The sequence below is a fragment of the Micropterus salmoides genome, unplaced genomic scaffold, assembly GCF_014851395.1.
Source record: "Micropterus salmoides isolate LMB-PRFRI ecotype aquatic unplaced genomic scaffold, ASM1485139v1 Ms_hic_scaffold_6, whole genome shotgun sequence".
Classification (NCBI taxonomy): Eukaryota; Metazoa; Chordata; class Actinopteri; order Centrarchiformes; family Centrarchidae; genus Micropterus; species Micropterus salmoides.
Window position 1 is genome coordinate 29422300 of NW_024044348.1, and position 20514 is coordinate 29442813.

The following is a 20514-nucleotide window of genomic DNA, read 5'->3' on the forward strand; positions in this document are numbered from 1 at the left end:
CCACCCCCAATGATTGCCTTGTATTTATTGTATTTGATGCTAATAATTATCTCACACTGATGGACTTTAATACTTTGCTGTTTTATGTTTTTTGTCTGCCTGCCCAGGGACAACAGATCCAAATTAGCTGCCAGCTAACTCTGGTGCAATATCTTTTAATTGTGTGCAGCCCCAACAAAAATACACAAATAAAATTTAAAAACAAATGTTGAATTCCATACACAATCATTCATTAGGGTATGAGTGCAGCAGAGGTCAAAAAAATAAATAGCCTAGTCAGACTAAGTGCAGGGACTGCATAGTAGCCCATTCCCTCACATTCAGGCGTGCCCTCTCCACAATCAAAAAGTGTAAAAGTAGGATATATGTTAAGAAATTAATAAACCCACTTTTCCCTTTCAATTTAAAAAAAATCAGTGAATAAAGTATTCAGAGGTACATCATAGCCTATGTAGCCTACCATCTAAAACAGCTGCTAAGCTGGTGTAAACTTCGCTGATCACAGACCGGGTACAGGACCTGCGGGACTTGCTTGGCATGGAGAGAGCGGCGCACCAGGGCAGGCTGCTGCGCGTTGACGGAGCGTAAAGACTCGTTTGCCCGGAGAGGACTCTGTGAATTTTATGGGGCGGATGGTTGGAAAGTAGCACTTAGACTGATCAACAGATCTCGCCATTCGTAAATGATCTCGAGGGCGTCAGCACAGTGCTGTTAAGTGTCTGAACCTTGAGCGCATAGAGTCCGGCATGTCCGAGTGGAAGAGCGCTGAACACCGCAGCGTCGAGGCTTCATCACTGGCAACCCCCAAGGATCAGATGGTGCCGAAAAAATGACTAGGGCTGTCTCCATCCTCGCTTATTTTTTCTCGTTGATTCACTGTAAGTGTGTCTTTCTTTACGTTCTGTGACATAACCTAATACTTTCTGGCATGTGTTTGCATCTGTGTGTCAGCGCCAAATTTACAAGGGTGGAAGTGCCTCTGTGCCGAGAAGTGATCGTCTTTCTTTTAGTGTCCCAAAGCCGAAACGCAGCTTTTAGTTTTCAGTGCAGTGGCTCAGTTGCATAGCTTGAACTTCATAACACAGATAGTTTACTTAAAAAGTCTTAGTACATTTTAATATCAATTTAAAAACATGCTTGAACGGCAAAAACACATTTTAATTTTTGCAAGTTCAGCTGAGATGTAGCCTACGGTTGATACGATTGCTTACTGTATTTCAACACAGTATCTCATCACATTTGATGAGTCAGTCTGCTATCAAATGTGGCCTGTTGTCACCAAATCAGCACTCATATGAAGGTTTGGGATATATAGTGTTGGGTCACAACCAGTAGGCATCATATACAAGTGAGAAGTAGACTAGATGTTAGAAACAGCTTCCTAAACCTATAACATGACAACAATTTCAGGAAACCTTTGTGCTCACCATACTTCTTTCTTTTACTTATCCAAGATCACTGTTTAACATGACCAAGTGGGTTTGTTTGGTGAGATCAATGGGACTTAAAAGTTTACACTTTCAGGATAAGTCTATTCAATTAGAAAACATGTCATTTAAGTGATAAATCCTCATGTGTGTCACAGACAAAGCTTTCTAATGTTTTCCAAATAAAAAGGATGAAGAAAAAATACAAAGAAGGCTTGATTATGCCCTAATCTTATGAATACTGTTCATCATATCACTAAGAGGTGGAATATAAAGGAAATAGAATAGGGGTTAAAAGACCTGTGCTTATACTTTTTGACATGTCACTCAACCTTTGCCCCATGTTTTGTTTCATTCACACACTTCATTATGGTCTTGGGTCTCCAACTATACATTTTGGTAGAATAATGTTTTTCAGTGTGCTGTGTGGAGTGACCTTATCAACTCCACAATGGCTGACTCTAGCATTGCATTAACACGCCTGACCTCACTCTCAATCATTGTAATGCCACCACTAACACTTGTGACGCTGCTCATTTTACACATTAATTCTACACAAACATACACCCACAACTGGCAGTTCACAGCAGGTAATCACAAGTTTGGGTTGGCTTGCCAGTGGCCTTCACCCCTGGGGAAGGCAGAGCTTGTTTGACTCGGGTCTCCGAGGGCTTTGACAACACACCATCTGTTAAAGAGGGCTGTGGAGGCCTGACTGTGTTGGATGGGACCTCAGGCAAATGACTGACAAAGTCACAGTTATGGCAGCATGCTCTAATCCGTGGGGCTAGACTGTCAGTATGCCACACCCTGCAAAGCTCCAGGAGTCTGTGGGCCGATAATGACACACACAGTTTAATAATCAGCAAGAGGAGACGCACTGGAGTTGGAAAGTCTAACAGTGTTCCTACTTACACTGCATCATCACATAGCTTCACAAAAGGCACATGAGATGAATCTCTGAGGTTCTGCCGCCATGAATATCACTCTGCTGAATATTGACAACGGCAGCGATTCTTCTTCAGTGGGCCCATCAGTGAGAGCCTCACCTCATTGGTGTGTTTCCCACAAGTAAGCCAACTCAGCTACTCCACACCATGTGGAGGCATTAATAACCAGCTGCATGCAAAGAAAATGGAGGAGTTAGTGCTACATGTATTTATTCTGCTCCAGATCAGAAGCACAGATCATCAGTTTCATTCAGGCTTGTCTTCACTCCTGATATGGGCATCATTTATCAGGGATAGAGGGAAGGTGGTGCAGTGTAAGTGTTGGTATTCGTAATGTATTCTCATTTGAAAGATACGTCCAATGGTTTGGCTTTAGGCAAAAGCAGAATTATTAACATGCTGTAAAATGATCTGTCCTTCTCCAAAATGTAATTACTTATTTGAAAATGACTTTGGGGACTTCATAACATTTCAATATAATTTCCACAACACAGCCATCCCTGGATTTCTTAAGTGACAGCTGCTGTTTCCCTTAAGAAAAAGTTATATGTGTAGTTTGTGCAGTGGCAGACAGTACAAGTACAAATTTTAGGTACCTGTACTTTTCATACCATTTTCTACTTCTACTTCTACTCCACTACATCACAGAGAGAGATATTGTACTTTTTACTTTGGGCTGTCAACCAGAGAGTCACAGTGAACATTTATCTGACAGCTTAAGTTACTAGTTACTTTACAAATAGGTAATTGTGATGGCATTTTTCACTATTTTCAAAATTTCAAAAATGGATTAAGGGAGAAAATAATCAGCAGATTAATCCATAATGAAAATAATCCTTAGTTGCGCTCTGATACAAAATAATTAAAAATAATCTAGTATTTTTTACTTTTAAAGCTTTTAAGTACATTTTCCTGATTATGCTCTCATGCTTTCACTTTAGTAACATTTAAAATTTAAGGCTTTTACTTGTATCAGAGTATTTGTACAATTTGGTGTTAGTACATTTACTTAAGTAAAGGATCTGATTACTTAGTCCACCACTGAGTTTGCATGAGGTAGTCTGAGTAGTGTGACACAGCTTGGTGAACAGATAGAGGAGGAAAAGATGTGTTTACTTCTGTAACACTCTCACACACAATAAATGTTGGTTGAATTGATTTGTAGAAATCAGCCATGGATGTGAGAACTGTGGACTAGAGCAGGTGTTGTGTATATCAAGTCTGCGACGGTACATCCAAAAAGGTTCAGCAGCTGACCTATCCCTGTCAACATGTAGCCTCGTATCAATTACATTGAAATTGGACCAGTATCATATAATGCAAATGTTTAGTTGCCTTTATGTGAAAAGGGAGAAAGTGAGGAAGTGGAAGTCAGTGTTGGCTTTTAAAAAATGCAACCACAATATTTCCCTGACCTTAAAAAAACAAACATTTTCCAAGTTCAAATTATGTGTCTTTGTGTCAGTTATTGCGTGTTATATGCCAAACATATGTACAAAAATGTAACTTCATTTGGGGCAACCTATATAAAACTACACTTGACCATTAGCAAGCGGGCTGTGGTAGCTCGCAGAGTAATATCATGGGTCAGAGGAGTTTTTGGATATCATTTTGCAAACTCTTTGTTTACAGAGGCCATGGATGAGATCTAATTTGTTGAGGAAGGAGTGGCTGGAGGCCAATGGTCCTCTATGGCTCACGGATCATGTTTGACAAGCTACGCCCATTTTATGTAATCCAACTGCTTCTGAAAAATCAGATTTAATTATACCCCGTCCACATAGTATGTTTCACTGTGAAATACATTATGGAGGCTAAATATGCTCTAACTTCCATTTCAATGAGTTTAAACGTAAAACACTGTAGTCAAACATCAAAACGTCAAGCAGGGTTCAACTAAATTGTCCAGTATCATCATTCACTAAACACTACACTTTTATTAAACACTCAAGCTGACCATGTTTTAAGTTGTTATAAAGACTTGGAGTCTCTGGTCTCAATCCCCAGAATGGTCAGAAAGGAAAACAGCATTAATCTCTATTTGGACTGTAGTGGGAAATCACTCCAGTTTACTTAGACAATGACATCTCACTCCAAACAGCTCCATCCTCAATTTCAAAAATAGTTCAGTGTGACAGCTGAATGTATTGGCTTTAAACAACCAACTCAGCAGTTAAGAAACACGGTTTTGCAAATAAGTAATAAACCATATCTTAACACCTCAGCTTACAGCTTACAGTATCCATCAACTTTTACAAAGTCGCAGCATGTCCATGGCCTAATGAGCTGATAAGCTTTGTTCAACAGATCTCTCTCCATGGAACACTAGGTCTAATGTTCTCAATGTTTCGTGTGATATTCGGTTGTGTTTACAATACATGTGCCTAAAAATAATCATTATAAAATTCGGTCACCAGGTAGCAGCTGTGCTGACTCCGAGGAGCGTCTCATGAACTATTTGCTGGGAAAGAATCGCTACAATCCGCTCATCCGCCCGGCTGTCAACAGGACAGAGAGAGTCACAGTGAAGCTGCAAGTGTCTCTGGCTCAGCTCATCAGCGTGGTAAGGCACCAAATACCTCTGCTCACCATGGGAATGTGTGTGTATTTATTTATGTGTGTGTATATGTATGTGTGTGAGAGGATATGTGCTGGGGGAGACAAAGAAGGAGACAGGAAAAGAAAGAGTAAAAAGGAAGAGCATGAAAGAAAAGGCAGAGCAAGAGCCACAAAGCTTTGAGAAAGCAGTAAATTACAAACCAGCCTGCGCAGAGAAGCCGTAGCTCTAAACGGATGGATGAAGTAGAGGATAGATCTGGTCAGCTGTGATCTCTGCCTCTGTCATGTCCAGATTGAAACTTCAGCACATTGGATTAAAAGGGGCCATAAAGCTGTTTTAGCCATAGTGATAGAGGCTCTCCTCTGATTTACAGTGGAGGCTCCTCCCAGCTGCAGACCAAGGCAGCAAGACTCATTCATAGCCTCAGTTTATGAGTTTGCATTTTACCCCTTGAAGTAAATGGCATGGGGTATCACTTTATTAGAAGTGTATGTATCGTGGCATTGTGTTGATAATGCCACAAACATGTTAACAAGCAATCTGAGAAGAGAGGGCGATTTAAAGGCAGTTAGTGACCTCAGTACAGTAAGCAGGAAGGTTCATCTGAAGTTGGTGTTACAACTCTGTCCTCAAATCCTGATTACATCTACTTTGCAATAAAAGTTGCAGGAGTCAGAAAGTAGGTGTTAGTTGCTCGAACAGTCCAGTCAAAGTGGTAGTTCATTCATTGTTACATTCATACAGCAACCACTCCGTGTGGCCATTTATGCACTGTTTTAGCTAATTGTTTCAACAGTTTATGTATAATTTTAGCTACTTGTTCAGTATGTATCCATTGCTACAGTACATGCTTATTCCAGCCGCTTATCAACTACATTTAGCCAACAATGCCAACTTCTCTGCTCACTTGCTAACTTGTTTTCATGCAATCTCATTTGCAATGGTGAGATGTTAACTGACTCAGGATGGTGGTAGGTTATGTACAGTGCAGTCAGTCTTTTTATTTAGTTGGTAGTTTACTGGTTATTGCAAATATACTAAAGGTCAGCATCACAACATTTGTAATCCTATTCTGCTTTGTATTTTCCTCTTTCACACATATACTGTGTGCATATATTTGAATGTTTCTTTAAATCACCTACTCCAGAATCTTTCCACTGCCCCAGGACACTGGCAGTGATTCCCAACCAATACCCCTAATTGGGAATCACCGTTGAACAACCCATTGCTTAAATCAGTGTTCAAGATCTAGCTAATATATGCTTATAACATTTGGGGGAAAAAACTTTCTGAGTCAATTGTCATGAAAACTGTTTTATTTTTTATTGATGGTAATCTTCACCTCAATTGCACATTTCCAGAATGAAAGAGAACAGATCATGACCACAAACGTCTGGCTCACTCAGGTAAGTGCGATGAAGCTCAGAGCCATATACTCATAGCCAACCTGTGTCTTTTTAATTGTCCTTTCCCCTTGAATTAAACCATATCTATTCCTCCTCTCTGAATGTGGAACAAACTGCTTCTGTAATTGTGCTCTAAACATATTTCACTGATAATGAAGCATGTAATTAGAAATGGGCTGCTCTTGGGACAGTGTGTGGAAGCTCTCTCTGTCTCTCCAGCACTGGGTGGATTACAGGTTATCATGGGACCCTGCGAAGTATGAAGGTATCGACAAGCTGCGTATTCCCTCCAGACACATCTGGCTCCCAGATATTGTCCTGTACAACAAGTAAGCATCACGACTGTTATGTTACAGAGAGATTTGACTTGCTTGTGTGCAGTGTTTGTATTAAAGATTTAAATGTTTTCTCTGTAAGGTTAAACCTATATTTTTGGATGGAAAACTTATATTTAGATTATATTTAGACATGTGAGAATTAAGATGGTTTCTGTTCTGTTCACCATAAATGTCTTTCCCATTTGATTTCCTGAAGCCTCTACCGAGTTTATATATGATGAGTGTTTCAGTCTGTCCTTTGGGTCTTCATATTGATTTAACTATACTAAAAAAAACAGTACAAATTTTCAGCATGAATAGCTTTCTTCTTATCGTCATCATGATTGCAGTATTGATAACACACTCCTCCGAGATTGATTCACACACACTCTCTAAAGTTTTTTTTCTCTTTCTTCCTCTTCTTGTAGCGCTGATGGTACCTATGAGGTAACAGTCTTCACCAATGCCATTGTTCTTTTCAATGGCAGCATCAACTGGCTTCCTCCAGCCATCTACAAAAGCGCCTGTAAGATTGAGGTCAAGCATTTTCCCTTTGACCAGCAGAACTGCACCCTCAAGTTCCGCTCTTGGACATATGACCACACAGAGATCGACCTGATCTTGAAGTCCGAGGTGGCTAGTATGGATGATTTTACTCCCAGTGGGGAGTGGGATATATTGGCGCTGCCAGGCAGACGGACTGTCAACCCTCTGGATCCAACCTATGTGGACCTCACGTATGACTTCATCATCAAGAGGAAGCCCCTTTTCTACACCATCAACCTCATCATTCCCTGTGTGTTGATCACCTCTCTGGCCATTCTGGTCTTCTACTTACCTTCAGACTGCGGGGAGAAGATGACCCTCTGCATCTCCGTCCTCTTGGCTCTCACTGTGTTCTTGCTTTTAATCTCAAAGATTGTTCCTCCTACCTCACTGGATGTGCCCCTGATCGGCAAGTACCTGATGTTCACCATGGTGCTAGTGACCTTCTCCATCATCACCAGTGTGTGCGTGCTCAATGTGCACCACCGCTCTCCCAGCACCCACACCATGCCTTCGTGGGTCAAGCTGATATTTCTTGTCAAACTGCCAGCCTTACTCTTCATGAGACGCCCTCACAATAACTCTTCAAGCCAGAGACTTCGCCAGCAGCGGTGCCTTCGGGCGAGGAGAGCCATTTTGGACTTGGGTTACCCAGTTGCATCCAAAACAGGTATCACCATGTCGTCTTCTGCCCTGCTGTCTTCTGACTCTGCCTTCTCCACCCCAGGGCACAAAAATGTAGCTCCTTCACTGGGCCACTCCAACAGGAAAGCAGATTTGCGCTCCAGTGATTACCTTCCCACTGGTTTCACTTCTATCCAGGACCTCCAGCAGAGAAGCAACTCAGATTGGGCTGCTGATGTCCAGGAGGCGGTGAACGGGGTGCGCTTTGTGGCAGAGCACATGATGGGAGATGATGATGATCAAAGTGTATGTATACACATTTAAACTAAATGTTTTAAGTTATTATTCCATCCATACAGTGCTATAAAAGGATATTTGCTTCCCACAGATATGAGATAAAAGAGAGATAAACAGAAAACATGAAGATATTGTGTGTCCAACATCAATCACATTATATGACAACATAATTGGAAACTACATTTTCATGTGTTTATCTTGTTATAAAGTTAAAGTTTGCAGCTAACATAATTTTTCTAAGTTTAGAGTTGAAATATTTTACCATCAAAACAATCCACTCCACTGTCAGTGCCTTCCTCCTCCATCTATTCTATTTCCAATAAACTAGATCAAAGGTTTTTGTATTGACATGATTTACTGCATGTTCTGTGACTGAATACCACTAACCTTATATAGTGACTGTGACCGAGCAACTTGAAGTCAGGCTGTGTAATCAGTTGCTTTCTCTGATAAATCAATAAAATAAAGAGGGAACCAGGAATGAGAAATTACTCATTTCAAATGCTACCAAGGACAGCACTAAAAATGGGGTTAAAGGGTCAATAGCTATTTCCTTGTAGATCTCAGCAATATGGAGACGGTCCTAACAGAGGTATAACTTAACTGTGTTTTCGTTCAAATATTACTCAGTCAGCATCCAAAGAATTTGATTACCTATACAAAGCAATATTATTGTTATGAGTTGATGATGAAAATGTATGAAAAAGTATATTAAAGAACACTGTACGTTCTAATTTCTTCCAATTCAAGCGCTAGCAAACACAATTGACTGCAAGACATATTTACAGCACGTATGTAAGATGTGTTATCTGAGTTTTACAGTTTGTTTGGATGCAGAGAGCCTCGATCCATAAAGTGAATCACCCTCACACATTTATTTCATTTATTCATTCTCTCAGTTACACGCTCTGCCCCCGAGTGGCTGCACAGAGGCGTGGCAGCGTCCGCAGACGACACTGACACAGGATTATTTGGCTCTGCAATACTGCTGGTTTATTATAATAAACGCCTGTGTAAGGTTTGTTGTGACAAAAACATGCACACTGACTCATCTGATTTCTGTATTTTTGCAGGTGATTGAGGACTGGAAGTATGTGGCTATGGTGGTGGATCGTATGTTCCTGTGGATCTTTATCATAGTATGTGTGGTGGGCACCCTGGGCTTATTTCTTCAGCCTCTTTTCCAGACTCAGATTACTCCCAACCAACAGCCCAGCTCAGAAACTCCTCGCATATGATGGGCAACGAAGAAGACAGCCAGCAGGCCAGTCATAGTTGCAAAGTCTTTTTGGCATTCATTTAACCCTGTAGTACCATAATGGTGGGGTCAAAAAGCACTAACAGCAACATCGTCTGTGCAAACACCACCAAGAAGGGAACTGGTAACCACTTATTGTGTACATCAGTGGAACAGACAGGTTCTTTGTGCAAGATAGAATATAAAATATCTCCTAATAATCAAAACCACGTGGTCCACAGCAACACAACCATCTACAGCCCCAATATTTTAAGGAAATGGTACATCTGCAAGGGACCAAATTTGGCATCGTTGCAATGAGGTCATTTCCCTTCATGTCAACAAAGGGCAGCTGCAGAACTGGACTGAATGTAGCTTTCACTGCACTGAAGTATGCTGAGCTGTTGAAGAAATATACCCTATGATGGAGATATGAGAAACGTCTGGCTGCTGTCAGATGTTGGTTGACTCCTTATTTGTGTTTAAGTTATATTATCATGTTATTGAAATGTGATGTGTGATTAAAGAATGAATAATAAAGATAAATGTGTGTCCTATTTCAGTTTGATTAAATGTATGAAACTCATAATAAAGTCTTTAAATTAAAGTGCTAAGTTAATCTATGTTACCGGTGATAAAGTTTGCACTCAGAGCCAGTACGTTTGCTGAAGATGTGCCAATTCATCACATAGACTTCACCTGAAATGTGAGAATGTATGATCAGGCAAAAAAATAAATGTTGACACAACAAAACTGTTGGAGATGGAGCTGATCTTGATTACAGAACCTTGAGGACCAGTGCTTTTGCCATAGTTATACAGCCATAGACCTAACACATTCTCTTAAGCAAAATCTTTAAGGCTTTAAAAAAGCTGTGAAGAAGAAAAAACACCATGTATTTGCTTCAGACACTGTAATCTTATGGCCATTCGATTGTGCCTTTACTGATGAGCACACATAAATGATACTTCACAAAATGCACATTCCGAACTGAACCTTCACCCACACACATTTACTGCTCAATAAACAGTGCTGAGTGGGCTCGTTAGAAATTCTGCAGACTGTTGGGTTTTTTTGTGAGACATTCATTTAAAGCAATCAGCATCAATGTTCATGGACGGCCTTACTTAAATCTCTGTTTACAGTTCTCAAGCTCATTCACAGGATTTCACCTGATAGCATACTGTCACCAGTGAAAAGTCAGTGCCACAGCATATCCGTCAACAGTCCATCGTCTGCTCCAAACAAAGAAGGAGGATTCGGCGTCAACACGCGGTGGAAGGTCCCATAAATAACATGCCTTATGTCTGCAGCCTTTTGTCATTACTCCCCAATAAGATATGCATGGAACCATTGTTCTGAGAATTGTCCTGCCACATAAGCAAGCTTTCCCAGCATCATAATTTAGTCCTCGAGAATGTGTGTTCAGTCGAAATGACATGATTCACTCCAAATAAATAAATCTATTTATATGCATTTATCTATAAATTATCTATCTATATAAATACTACCTTTACAACATGATATGTTTAGAAGCTGTATGTTACTAACGATAGTCTTATTAGCTTTAATGTGTCAGTATTGAAACAACTTGTGTTTTCATTCTGCACTGTCTGGGACAATAAAAAAATCTCTGAAGGTCAAATTAACATTCCTTTTTTCTTTCTAGGTCATGTAATCCTGTATTAATCCCCCCTGGGGGCAATTCTCTTTTCCCTTGCCTCACTGCATGGTCGGACACCAAACAGCATCGTTGGTGATGGTAGACCTCCACTTCATCCTGCAGAGGGATAGAACTGTCAAACCACTTGGCCATCCTGCAAAGAAAAGAAAATGACAATGACAATAAAGAAAGAAAAAAGGAATGCAACTTCTTGGTCTCTAAAAGGACTGTAGCTGAAAATGAGCCCTCTGGCTAACACTGACACAAATAACAAAAATGTTTCATAATGTGCATTGGCCTTATAAATAAATACAAAAATGAAAGAAGTCAATGTATTTTCTAAATTGAAAGTGGTTTACTGACAGATATTGGCATATTTTGAAAAAAAAAACAACCCACAGGATATTATGTGAAAACGAAAGTCAATAAAGAATCAATCAAGGAGGGGTCACCCAACTGAGGGCCACCCAACCCAATGGCACACATTGGCTATTGGTCTTTTCTGATGAACTGAACACTGTTTGGTGATTTAATATGGACATCTACGCTGTGAGGGGGAAATATGCGTGAACACCACCTGGGTCCATGTTCACTGTCAATGGGCGATGTTCACTCTGCACAACCTAGGTGCAAATTTGTCTTCATGCAACAGACTTGAATGGATTTAGTTTAAACCCCGAAAATATGGCTTTAAATTTTAAGTGTTTCTTTGTACCAGTACATATTTATGACTACATAAACAACAATCAACATTAAAAACACAGTTAAGTATTATTTGTTAAGTGTTTAACACTCAAAAACTCAGTTTATCTTCTTCATCAAGACTGTGAGAATAGCATTTGAGCAGATTTGATTGATGGTAACCAAACAGCCCACCATCAGATTCTGACTCAGATGCTGCTAAATCTTGCATGATGGTACACAACGTAAGCTTTCTCCTGTGGAGCCCCCCCAACAAATTGGCTACATCAATCAAACAAATTGTTCTAACTTTGGCAAAATTTTATGATTCATGTGGGTTCCCATCACTCATAGTTAGAAGTTGATTGAGAAAATATGTTTTTAGGGTCTTTAAAAGGATGGAAGTGACTTAAAGAGGAAGCTGTGGTGGCAGTGTGTAGACTATTATTAGAAAGCAGACTCGTCCTGTCTAAAGGAGCTACACAATATCAATTAAAGGTGTGATTTGTAGCCGTTTTATCAGATTTGGTCACTGTAGGTTGAGCATTTTTTGCAGTGCATTGTGCCTCCATGACTGTGTTTCTCGGTGTGGCTCTGCCCCCCCCCCCACCTCTGCTCTCTGGTGCTCTCTGCAGCTGCAGACGCGCTTTCACTCTTCCCACTTTCTCCTCCTGTCTGCTCCGTGGAGTGCTGCTGCCACTGACCCAGGATTCGTCATTTGAAACAGGATGAAAGCCATTTTTTGCTCGATCTTGCCCACATGGTCCCTCCTTCTGATTCTTCTGCCAGGTATTGCTTTAACATTATATCTTGTTACTGACTTGTTGCTTTACATGGATGTGTTTAATACTATTGGCACAACTAATGATGAAAAATGTGTTGTTCCCTGTACAAAATTAGCAATTAAAAAATAGGCATTTGAAATAATAATGTGTGAACAAAATATTCTCACAGTTAAATCCTACATTTTATACAAACATTCTGGCAATTCCAGCTGATGACTGTAGGCTAGTGTTATAATTCATTTAAAGGGATGAACGTATTTGTAATGGTGCCAATTAGTATTCTTTACACAGAGGAAAATAAATCAGCACAGCAGGATAACTTGAAGGTAATGCTGTAGTTCTAATCTTGGTACTGAAATATGCTCCCCTGGATTGATGTGAACTAAGAAACAATCATCTGGCTGTTAGTCACATCGTAAGCACTATACAACTAAACCACAATGCAATGACAGATCCATTCTGACCCTTTGCTGTTATCCAGGAGGCTCCTGTTCAGATGCAGAGCACAAGCTCTTCTCTGGGATATTCTCCAACTACAACCAGTACATACGACCAGTGGAAAATGTGACAGACCCAGTCATTGTACAGTTTGAGGTGTCCATGTCACAATTGGTCAAAGTGGTAAGTAACATTTCTTTTCTGTGACAAGTGATGATGTCTATAGTACATTTGAGTTATGGGCTGCTACTTCACCACAATCAAACATGTATCACTCTGTTCAGTCATGACCTGAGAGTAACATAAAGACAGCATTAAATACGAAAAAATAGGTTGTGTGTCAATTTGTAGGCTTTAGACGGCAAAGTTTTAGAAGACGCCATCAAAGACACCTGAGTTACTGCCAGTGCACAGTAGCCCCTGGTTTATAATCCCGAGGAGAGAACAAGATGAAAAGAGGGGCAATGTGGCTGTTTGTCTGGCCAAGACAAGATGGGAAATGTCAGCTGTCTGAGTACCTCTCAACTTAGGCAACCTCAATCACTGCCACTTCAGATGAGCAGCTCTGGATTTAGTGGCAGGTTTTTTTGGAGCTTGGTGACTGCAAATTGGTGGGGCAGACAGAAGGCTGTCTCTCTTGACGGATATCAATAATTAAGTAAAAAGGCCCATTTTGGACAGGGAGGACAGCTTCATTCACCAAATGAACAGCCTTGGATGTGTTAAATACTCTCACATCAGTACCTCTGCAAATTTCACACTTTTTGTATGCATTAAACAAATGACACATAATGTGTTAATTAGTGAGCTTCAGGGGTGATGGTAGACCCAGGCTAGCTGTTTCCCCCTGTTTGCAGTCTTTGTGCTAAGCCATGCCAACCATCCCCTGGCAGCAGCTTCATATTTAAGGGACATATGCAAGGCTGAGGGGTATTACATAAAATGGCAAACAATTTCTTTAAATTGTAATGTTCTATTAAAAAATATTTTAGCAGCCAAATGTATAAAAGTATTTCACTTCGTATGCAGTAGGAGGCTATACAGAACATTCATTTTAAATGAATAATGTGGGGTCTAACAGCCCATCTCAATCTGTTTTCATTTGCCTGTGCACAGACAATCTTTTTTTTTCTTTCACTGAAGAGCTAGATAGGTATTGAAGACCTGTCTGGATCTAGAGATGACAAAAAGATAAAGGATATTTTCTTAGACTCTCCTTAACTCTGGTGATATAGCAGGCTGTGGAGATCCTGCTGATGAATGACTTTTATTCAACCCCAACACCTGGTGCACCTAACCCAGATGTAACTGGTATTGGTCAGCCTACACCAATTACAGCAGAGCTATGTGAGTTATTTTAGACCATCAACAGCTCATCGGCCGAGCTGGCTCACACAACATCTCACAATCAGGGATCCGTAACAGACTCTTTGCTTGAGGGTTTCAGAACAAGTGGCAGTATGCTTTGGAGTCCATGTTCCTAGGATACAGTACCTCATGAAAAGGTGCTATGCCTGCATTGTTACCGCTGAAAAAGTCACAAACCCAGAGATCTGATCCAGAACAACTGCACTTCTTTTGTGTCTCTGCTTTCTGACTGATTTGGTGAAAAGGCACAGGATGTGCGCCTTAGCCATCAAAGTGCTTAAAAATCATCATTTTCCCAAAGACGATTCAATAAAGATTGTCCTGCGGCCTTCTGTCCACCTGTACTTAACAGCAATGTGGAACCTCTCCTGGATATTAAATGGTAACATGAATGGTTAATGTTATGCACGGGGTCATGAAATTGGTTCATGCACGGTCAAGTCACACACAAACCTGACCCACGCAGTCTTTCACCCTCCCCCTTTGTCCCTCTGCTTTAGCTTTACTACTGAGTTGTTAGACTAAAAGTTAAGGCTGTGCTGCGACCGCCTGGCTCCAGATGCCATGTGTATAATGCTCCAAGCGTGAAGGACTCAGGTGTGCCTCTCATAATCCTCTTGTCTGGGATACGCAGAGGTCTGAACTCGCAGACAGCACACAAACAATCCTCAGTGGTGAATTGGATGAGTGGCAGTGACAGTATTCCTCCTTGTTTTAGCTTAAAAATGTTAACATTTATTGTTTTTTTTCTCCGTTCTCAGGATGAAGTCAATCAGATCATGGAGACAAATCTGTGGCTGAGACATGTAAGTTTATGGTGCATGACTGCACAAATAGACCTTAAGCAAGGGCATCAAGTATGGATCCAGCTTTCTGTCATACATTATTCTTTTGGGCTAGACTGACAAGTTGAATTATTCATGGAAGGAAGCTTTTTAAACACATTGATCCTTCTATGCCGTTTTTTAAGAAGAAAAAAAATCCTATAAGCCAAATGCACTGAGATTTTATTTATTAAATTTTATAATGTGCTTGAAATAATTTGACAGTGGTCTGGAATTTATCTTGGAACTTGCCAAAGTCCATAATGTTCAATTCGACACTGTGACTGAAACCTCTAAGCATCGGCAACATACTGAACCAGAAAGATTAAACCACAATTAACCTCAAATGTTTTTCATAATCACATAGAACAAGCTGACAACAAAAATAGATAGTGTTCATACATGCAGGATGACTTGATGGTTTTGTCATTTACTTCATCCCTCATGGTTTCTCTGTTGCCATGATGCATAGTGCAGTGAACCAGTTTTGAATCAGATGAGGTGGGGTAGGTCTCCAGGACCCACATTACAAATGCTGCGCGAATACTCATCGGTGCTGGAGAGATTTTCATGCTAAAGGGTTGAGCTGTAATTGCTAGTTGGTGGTGAGAGTTCACTTATTTTAATATCATCTCTTTTTTTTTTGAGTCTCTCTAAGCAACGTACAAACAACTGGGTGAGGTACATTTCCCCTGCTGGCCATCCAAAATGTTTTCAATGCACTCTAGAGACGTACTGCTTTTTAATTAAGTGACATTTTTACAGCTCTCTGAGGTTGCTTTAGCATTGTTGCTTTACGAGGCTGACTGGCTGTCCTCAGGAGAGGCAAAAAAACAAAAAGGTCGGTAAAACATACTGTAAACTGTGGTCCATTCTTCTCTCCTCTCAGACTACATACACTGTTTATATGGCACGGGTGGAAATGACGGCTTCTCATTGCTTTAGTGAGGGACATTTTACAAGAGAATGCGTTTAAAATCAGTCAGTAGATAATCACCAGGAGGAAACAACTGGTAACCTCCTGCTGTTATATCTGTTCCCTTAGTGCCATCATGAGGTGGATATTTGTGGTAAAATGTCTGAACTACTGGATGAGTACTGTGACATTGGTTACAGACAATCCGGACCCCTCACTATGAATTGTGAAAATTTATGGTAATCCCTTAACCTTTCATCAACGGGTGAATTTCTTAATTTGTCCAATACTTTTTAATACAATGACATTCAAAGCCTCATGGTACTTAGTGTTTACAGCTAACACATGCATGTTAAGAAGCTAAACTAAGATGTATGTTATCATGCTCATGTTAGCATTTAGCTCAAACCACCACTGTGACTATGTACAGTGTCTCTGAGCCACTAGCATTGCTGCTTTGATGATATTTTTTATTGTATTTTGTAGGTATTTATATTGTTTATATATTTATGTATTTGTATTTGTATTTTTTTTTTCACGAGTACAGAAATGGATGAATAAATAGGGCCTTCATTGAGCTGTTACATTTGGCTAAGATTAACCAACTTGATTTGTGACCTGATTCTGTAGGTTTCAAAACCAGTTTCATCATGCATACAGACAGTAGGGCCTTGTTCATTCTCACATTGACTTTAAAATTGTAACCTTATTAGCTTATTGTAGCAAAGTTTTGTCTGACATTGTAATTTTTCTGCCTTGTTTTTAAAAATTTTTTTTTTATATATATAAATGAATTACTCTGTTTTGCTTTTTAGATCTGGAATGACTACAAACTCAGATGGAATCCAAAAGAATTTGGAGGCGTTGAGTTTATCCGAGTGCCGTCCAACAGGATATGGAAGCCAGACATTGTGCTATACAACAAGTGAGTGCAACAACAAATTAAAAACCTGGCTCAGCATTTTCATTGATTGCTGGCTGCATTTATGTTAAGGGTTTGCCGAACAATGACAAGCCATATCAGTATCCACTTGGGTATATTTTTTTGCTTTGCATATTCTTAAGGGACTTTATAAGGAACATCGGAGGGTGCACTTTACTGAAACTACAAAGCCTCTTTTTTTTTTTATATCTCAATTGATCATATCCTTCAATCAAATCAGTTGTCTTTAACATTCGCTCTGTCTTCCTCTTTTGCTGTCTCACTCTTTCTGTCTTTCTCTCTCTCTACAGTGCAGTTGGAGATTTCCAGGTAGATGACAAAACAAAGGCCCTGCTTCGTTACAATGGTGATGTTACCTGGATCCCTCCAGCTATATTCAAGAGCTCCTGCAAGATTGACGTCACTTACTTCCCCTTCGACTACCAAAACTGCACCATGAAGTTTGGCTCCTGGACATATGACAAGGCCAAGATCGATCTGGTGCTAATTGGCTCAACCATCAACCTCAAGGACTTCTGGGAGAGCGGCGAGTGGACGATCATCGATGCCCCCGGTTACAAACATGACATAAAGTACAACTGCTGTGAGGAAATCTACACGGATATCACTTATTCTTTGTACATCCGCCGTCTGCCACTTTTCTACACCATCAACATGATCATCCCCTGCCTCCTCATCTCCTTCCTCACCGTGCTTGTCTTCTACCTGCCGTCTGATTGTGGTGAGAAAGTCACTCTGTGTATCTCCGTCCTGCTGTCTTTAACTGTCTTCCTCCTCGTTATAACAGAGACCATCCCCTCCACCTCACTAGTCATCCCCTTGATTGGCGAGTACCTCCTCTTCACCATGATCTTTGTCACCCTCTCTATTGTCATCACTGTTTTCGTGTTAAACGTCCACTACCGCACACCAAAGACCCACACTATGCCCTGCTGGGTGCGGACTGTGTTCTTGGGACTGCTGCCCAGGGTGATGTTCATGACTAGGCCAGAGAGGGACCCCGGGCAGGTGACAGTGCCTGGCAGTGTTAAGACCATGCATTCAAGGCCCTGTGCCATTCATTCGTCAAGTACTTTGCAGAAGCAGCACAAACCTCAGGCCCTGGCCTCCAGCGTGGTGTCCAGTCTGACAAACCGCCAACGGCTTTTCAACAACACAGAGCTCTCCAACCTCAATAACTTAAGTGGAGACCCGGCCAAAGGTGCAGGCTCCGCGTTTTTATGCTGTGAGGGCCGCTGCAGCTGTGGCTGGCACCAGCGATCCAGCAAACTGCCTGCAGACTCCGGGGGTGGGAGTGGAGGGCTGGGTAGCCTAGGGCCACTGACTGGAGGCAGTGCTGTTGGGGCCGGAGGGGGGAGTCGGTGCTCCAGCTCCGAGTCTCTGGATGGAGGAATCATGTCCCTGTTGCCGCTCTCCCCTGAGGTCAGGGAGGCGATCGAGAGTGTCAAATACATAGCAGAGAACATGAGGCTACAGAATGAAGCAAAAGAGGTGAGTGCTCACAATCACAAAAGCATTTTAAACTACAGCTTTTAAACCATTTTGCTAAAAATGAAACTACAACAATTTCACCATGCCACTGACAATGATTTTGCTGTGATCCTCTCACAGGTTCAGGATGACTGGAAGTACGTTGCCATGGTTGTCGACAGGATCTTCCTGTGGGTTTTTGTCCTCGTGTGCATCCTGGGTACAGCTGGCCTCTTCCTCCAGCCTCTATTACTTGTGGAGGACATTTGAATCAGTTTAACAACACTACTGTTGAACTATTCGTTACATACAAGATTCTCACCATGGCTTGGACAGAGGAAATCTAGAAGGGATCCAAAGTCAAGAAGGAAGGATGACTGTGCCTGCCAAATGTTGATGCATATGATTTAGTGACTGCTTTTTCACAGACAGATTACTGGTAGATGATTTTTGTTTGACAAAGTGGTTTAGTGGTTTCTTCTGAGAACAAACAATGGCAATGACGATGGTGGTTAGTCATTTCATTGCGTACAAAATAATTCTGCAGGAAATGGCAATATAATCTTTAATGACATGGAAACACTCTTGCAGAATCAAAGTAAAGTAATCTGGATGAATAAATAATGGGTAAACTGAATAGGGAACTTTACTCACCTAATTTCTTATTAAATGAGTATGTACATACATTCACAAATGCAAATATTATGCTACTAGGAAGCTCAAACATTTGGTCCATATTGAGCGCCATGCCAAAAATATGTGTGTTTATGGAGAACAGTCCAAACTGTTTTTTCATTCATTCATATTTAACATTTTCAGTATTTAACATGGATTTGTAAGAACCAAGCAAGGATGTTGATGAGTTTAAAGAGTGACATCATGTGGTAATTCCTTGCTACTGCAGTTAAGGGGATATGTCACCCAGTTTGTCATGATCTCTGTTGTATCTTATTCCCAGGCGTAAAATGTTGTGAAAAGTTATACTGGTACTTTATGCTTTCAGTGCATAACGAGAACCGCTGTTTAATCTGCATAGCATGACCTTCTGGACTAGGTGACTTGAGAAAAAGTCATCTAGAATTTATTTGACCATGCAAATTGGCTAATTACCCTGAAAGTATTTTGATGTGCGAAGAGAAAAAACATATAAATACAAGTTTTACGCATATGTCTGTAAATAAATCTTTAAAATAGTTATGTAAAGGTGAACCTATTGTATCTGTGGTTTCTCTGATCAAATACTGGAATCAAAAGCTGTGGGATGTAGATTCAATTTCAAGTAGGCCACCAAGTATCTGTTTATTTCTCAGTTCCACATCCTCTGTGCCCCCTTGGAGCTAACTTAGCTTATTGAATTACAATCGATTTAGAGAGCAAGTGATGAAGGACCTGATTGGATTCCTCTCTCTTCTTCATCTATTCATTCCTCTTGGCCAAAATACAATTTTCTGCTCTCATCTTATGGGGTCTGCACTGCCTCTTAATAGCTCAGTGCTAACACCCCAGGTCTCATGCTATAAGAGTGAAATTATCCCTTTTTCTTAAAATATGCTGCCAAGCCACTAAAAACACAGAATCTCCACACTTAAAGACCTGTGGATATGTAACAGAAACATGCATGCATGGTATGACATATTTTGAGATTTGGCTTTATATTTCATCAGCTGCTATGCAAGAAGTGAGACTTGTACACCACATGTACTGTATCTGTGCTGAAAGAGTAGCCTAAGCGTCCTGCTTGGGGTCTGATTGTCAGTATGTCACAGTTTAATTATTATTATTCAACTACAAACCAGAGCAGATGGCGAGCTATATGATTACAGGAAAATTCAGCCCTTATTAATTGAATGCTGGCAGGGAATCACAGATAGGCTTTCTGTATTAGCTCTCATCTGATAAGCAACCCCTGGCTAATGAATTCAATTAAAGCTTACTTAGAACTCATGTGTGGCTGATTTGCAGGACGGAGCACAGGAGTTCTCCCAAACAGATAGTGAATGATGTATGGCAAGGATGTTGAATTAGGGACATGTCCCTACCAATGTCCAGCGACTACTGAATT

At 40.7% G+C, this 20514-nt stretch overlaps 2 protein-coding genes across 2 annotated transcripts; both read left to right on the top strand.

The window, feature by feature from the left end:
* Nucleotides 1–356: 356 nt before the first annotated feature.
* LOC119889702 (neuronal acetylcholine receptor subunit beta-4-like) lies at nt 357–10065 on the top strand. The gene is given in 7 exon segments (XM_038700497.1): nt 357–804; nt 807–878; nt 4795–4940; nt 6299–6343; nt 6563–6672; nt 7089–8136; nt 9201–10065. Coding segments are annotated over 7 exon segments (1644 nt in total). The 5' UTR covers nt 357–746; the 3' UTR covers nt 9366–10065.
* Nucleotides 10066–12979: 2914 nt separating this feature from the next.
* On the top strand, nt 12980–19708 carry LOC119889715 (neuronal acetylcholine receptor subunit alpha-3-like). Its single transcript, XM_038700515.1, has 5 exons — nt 12980–13114; nt 15061–15105; nt 16855–16964; nt 17273–18473; nt 18594–19708. Exons 1-5 carry the CDS (start codon nt 13094–13096, stop codon nt 18720–18722), a joined length of 1506 nt encoding a protein of 501 aa, XP_038556443.1. The 5' UTR covers nt 12980–13093; the 3' UTR covers nt 18723–19708.
* The last annotated feature ends 806 nt before the right edge of the window (nt 19709–20514 follow it).

Excerpts from the sequence above, each read along its gene's own strand:
- LOC119889715 (XM_038700515.1), top strand. The coding sequence starts at position 13,094 with ATGTCACAATTGGTCAAAGTG. Across the intron at positions 15,106-16,854 it reads CAAATCTGTGGCTGAGACAT|ATCTGGAATGACTACAAACT; the intron begins GTAAGTTTATGG and ends TTTGCTTTTTAG. Across the intron at positions 16,965-17,272 it reads GACATTGTGCTATACAACAA|TGCAGTTGGAGATTTCCAGG; the intron begins GTGAGTGCAACA and ends CTCTCTCTACAG.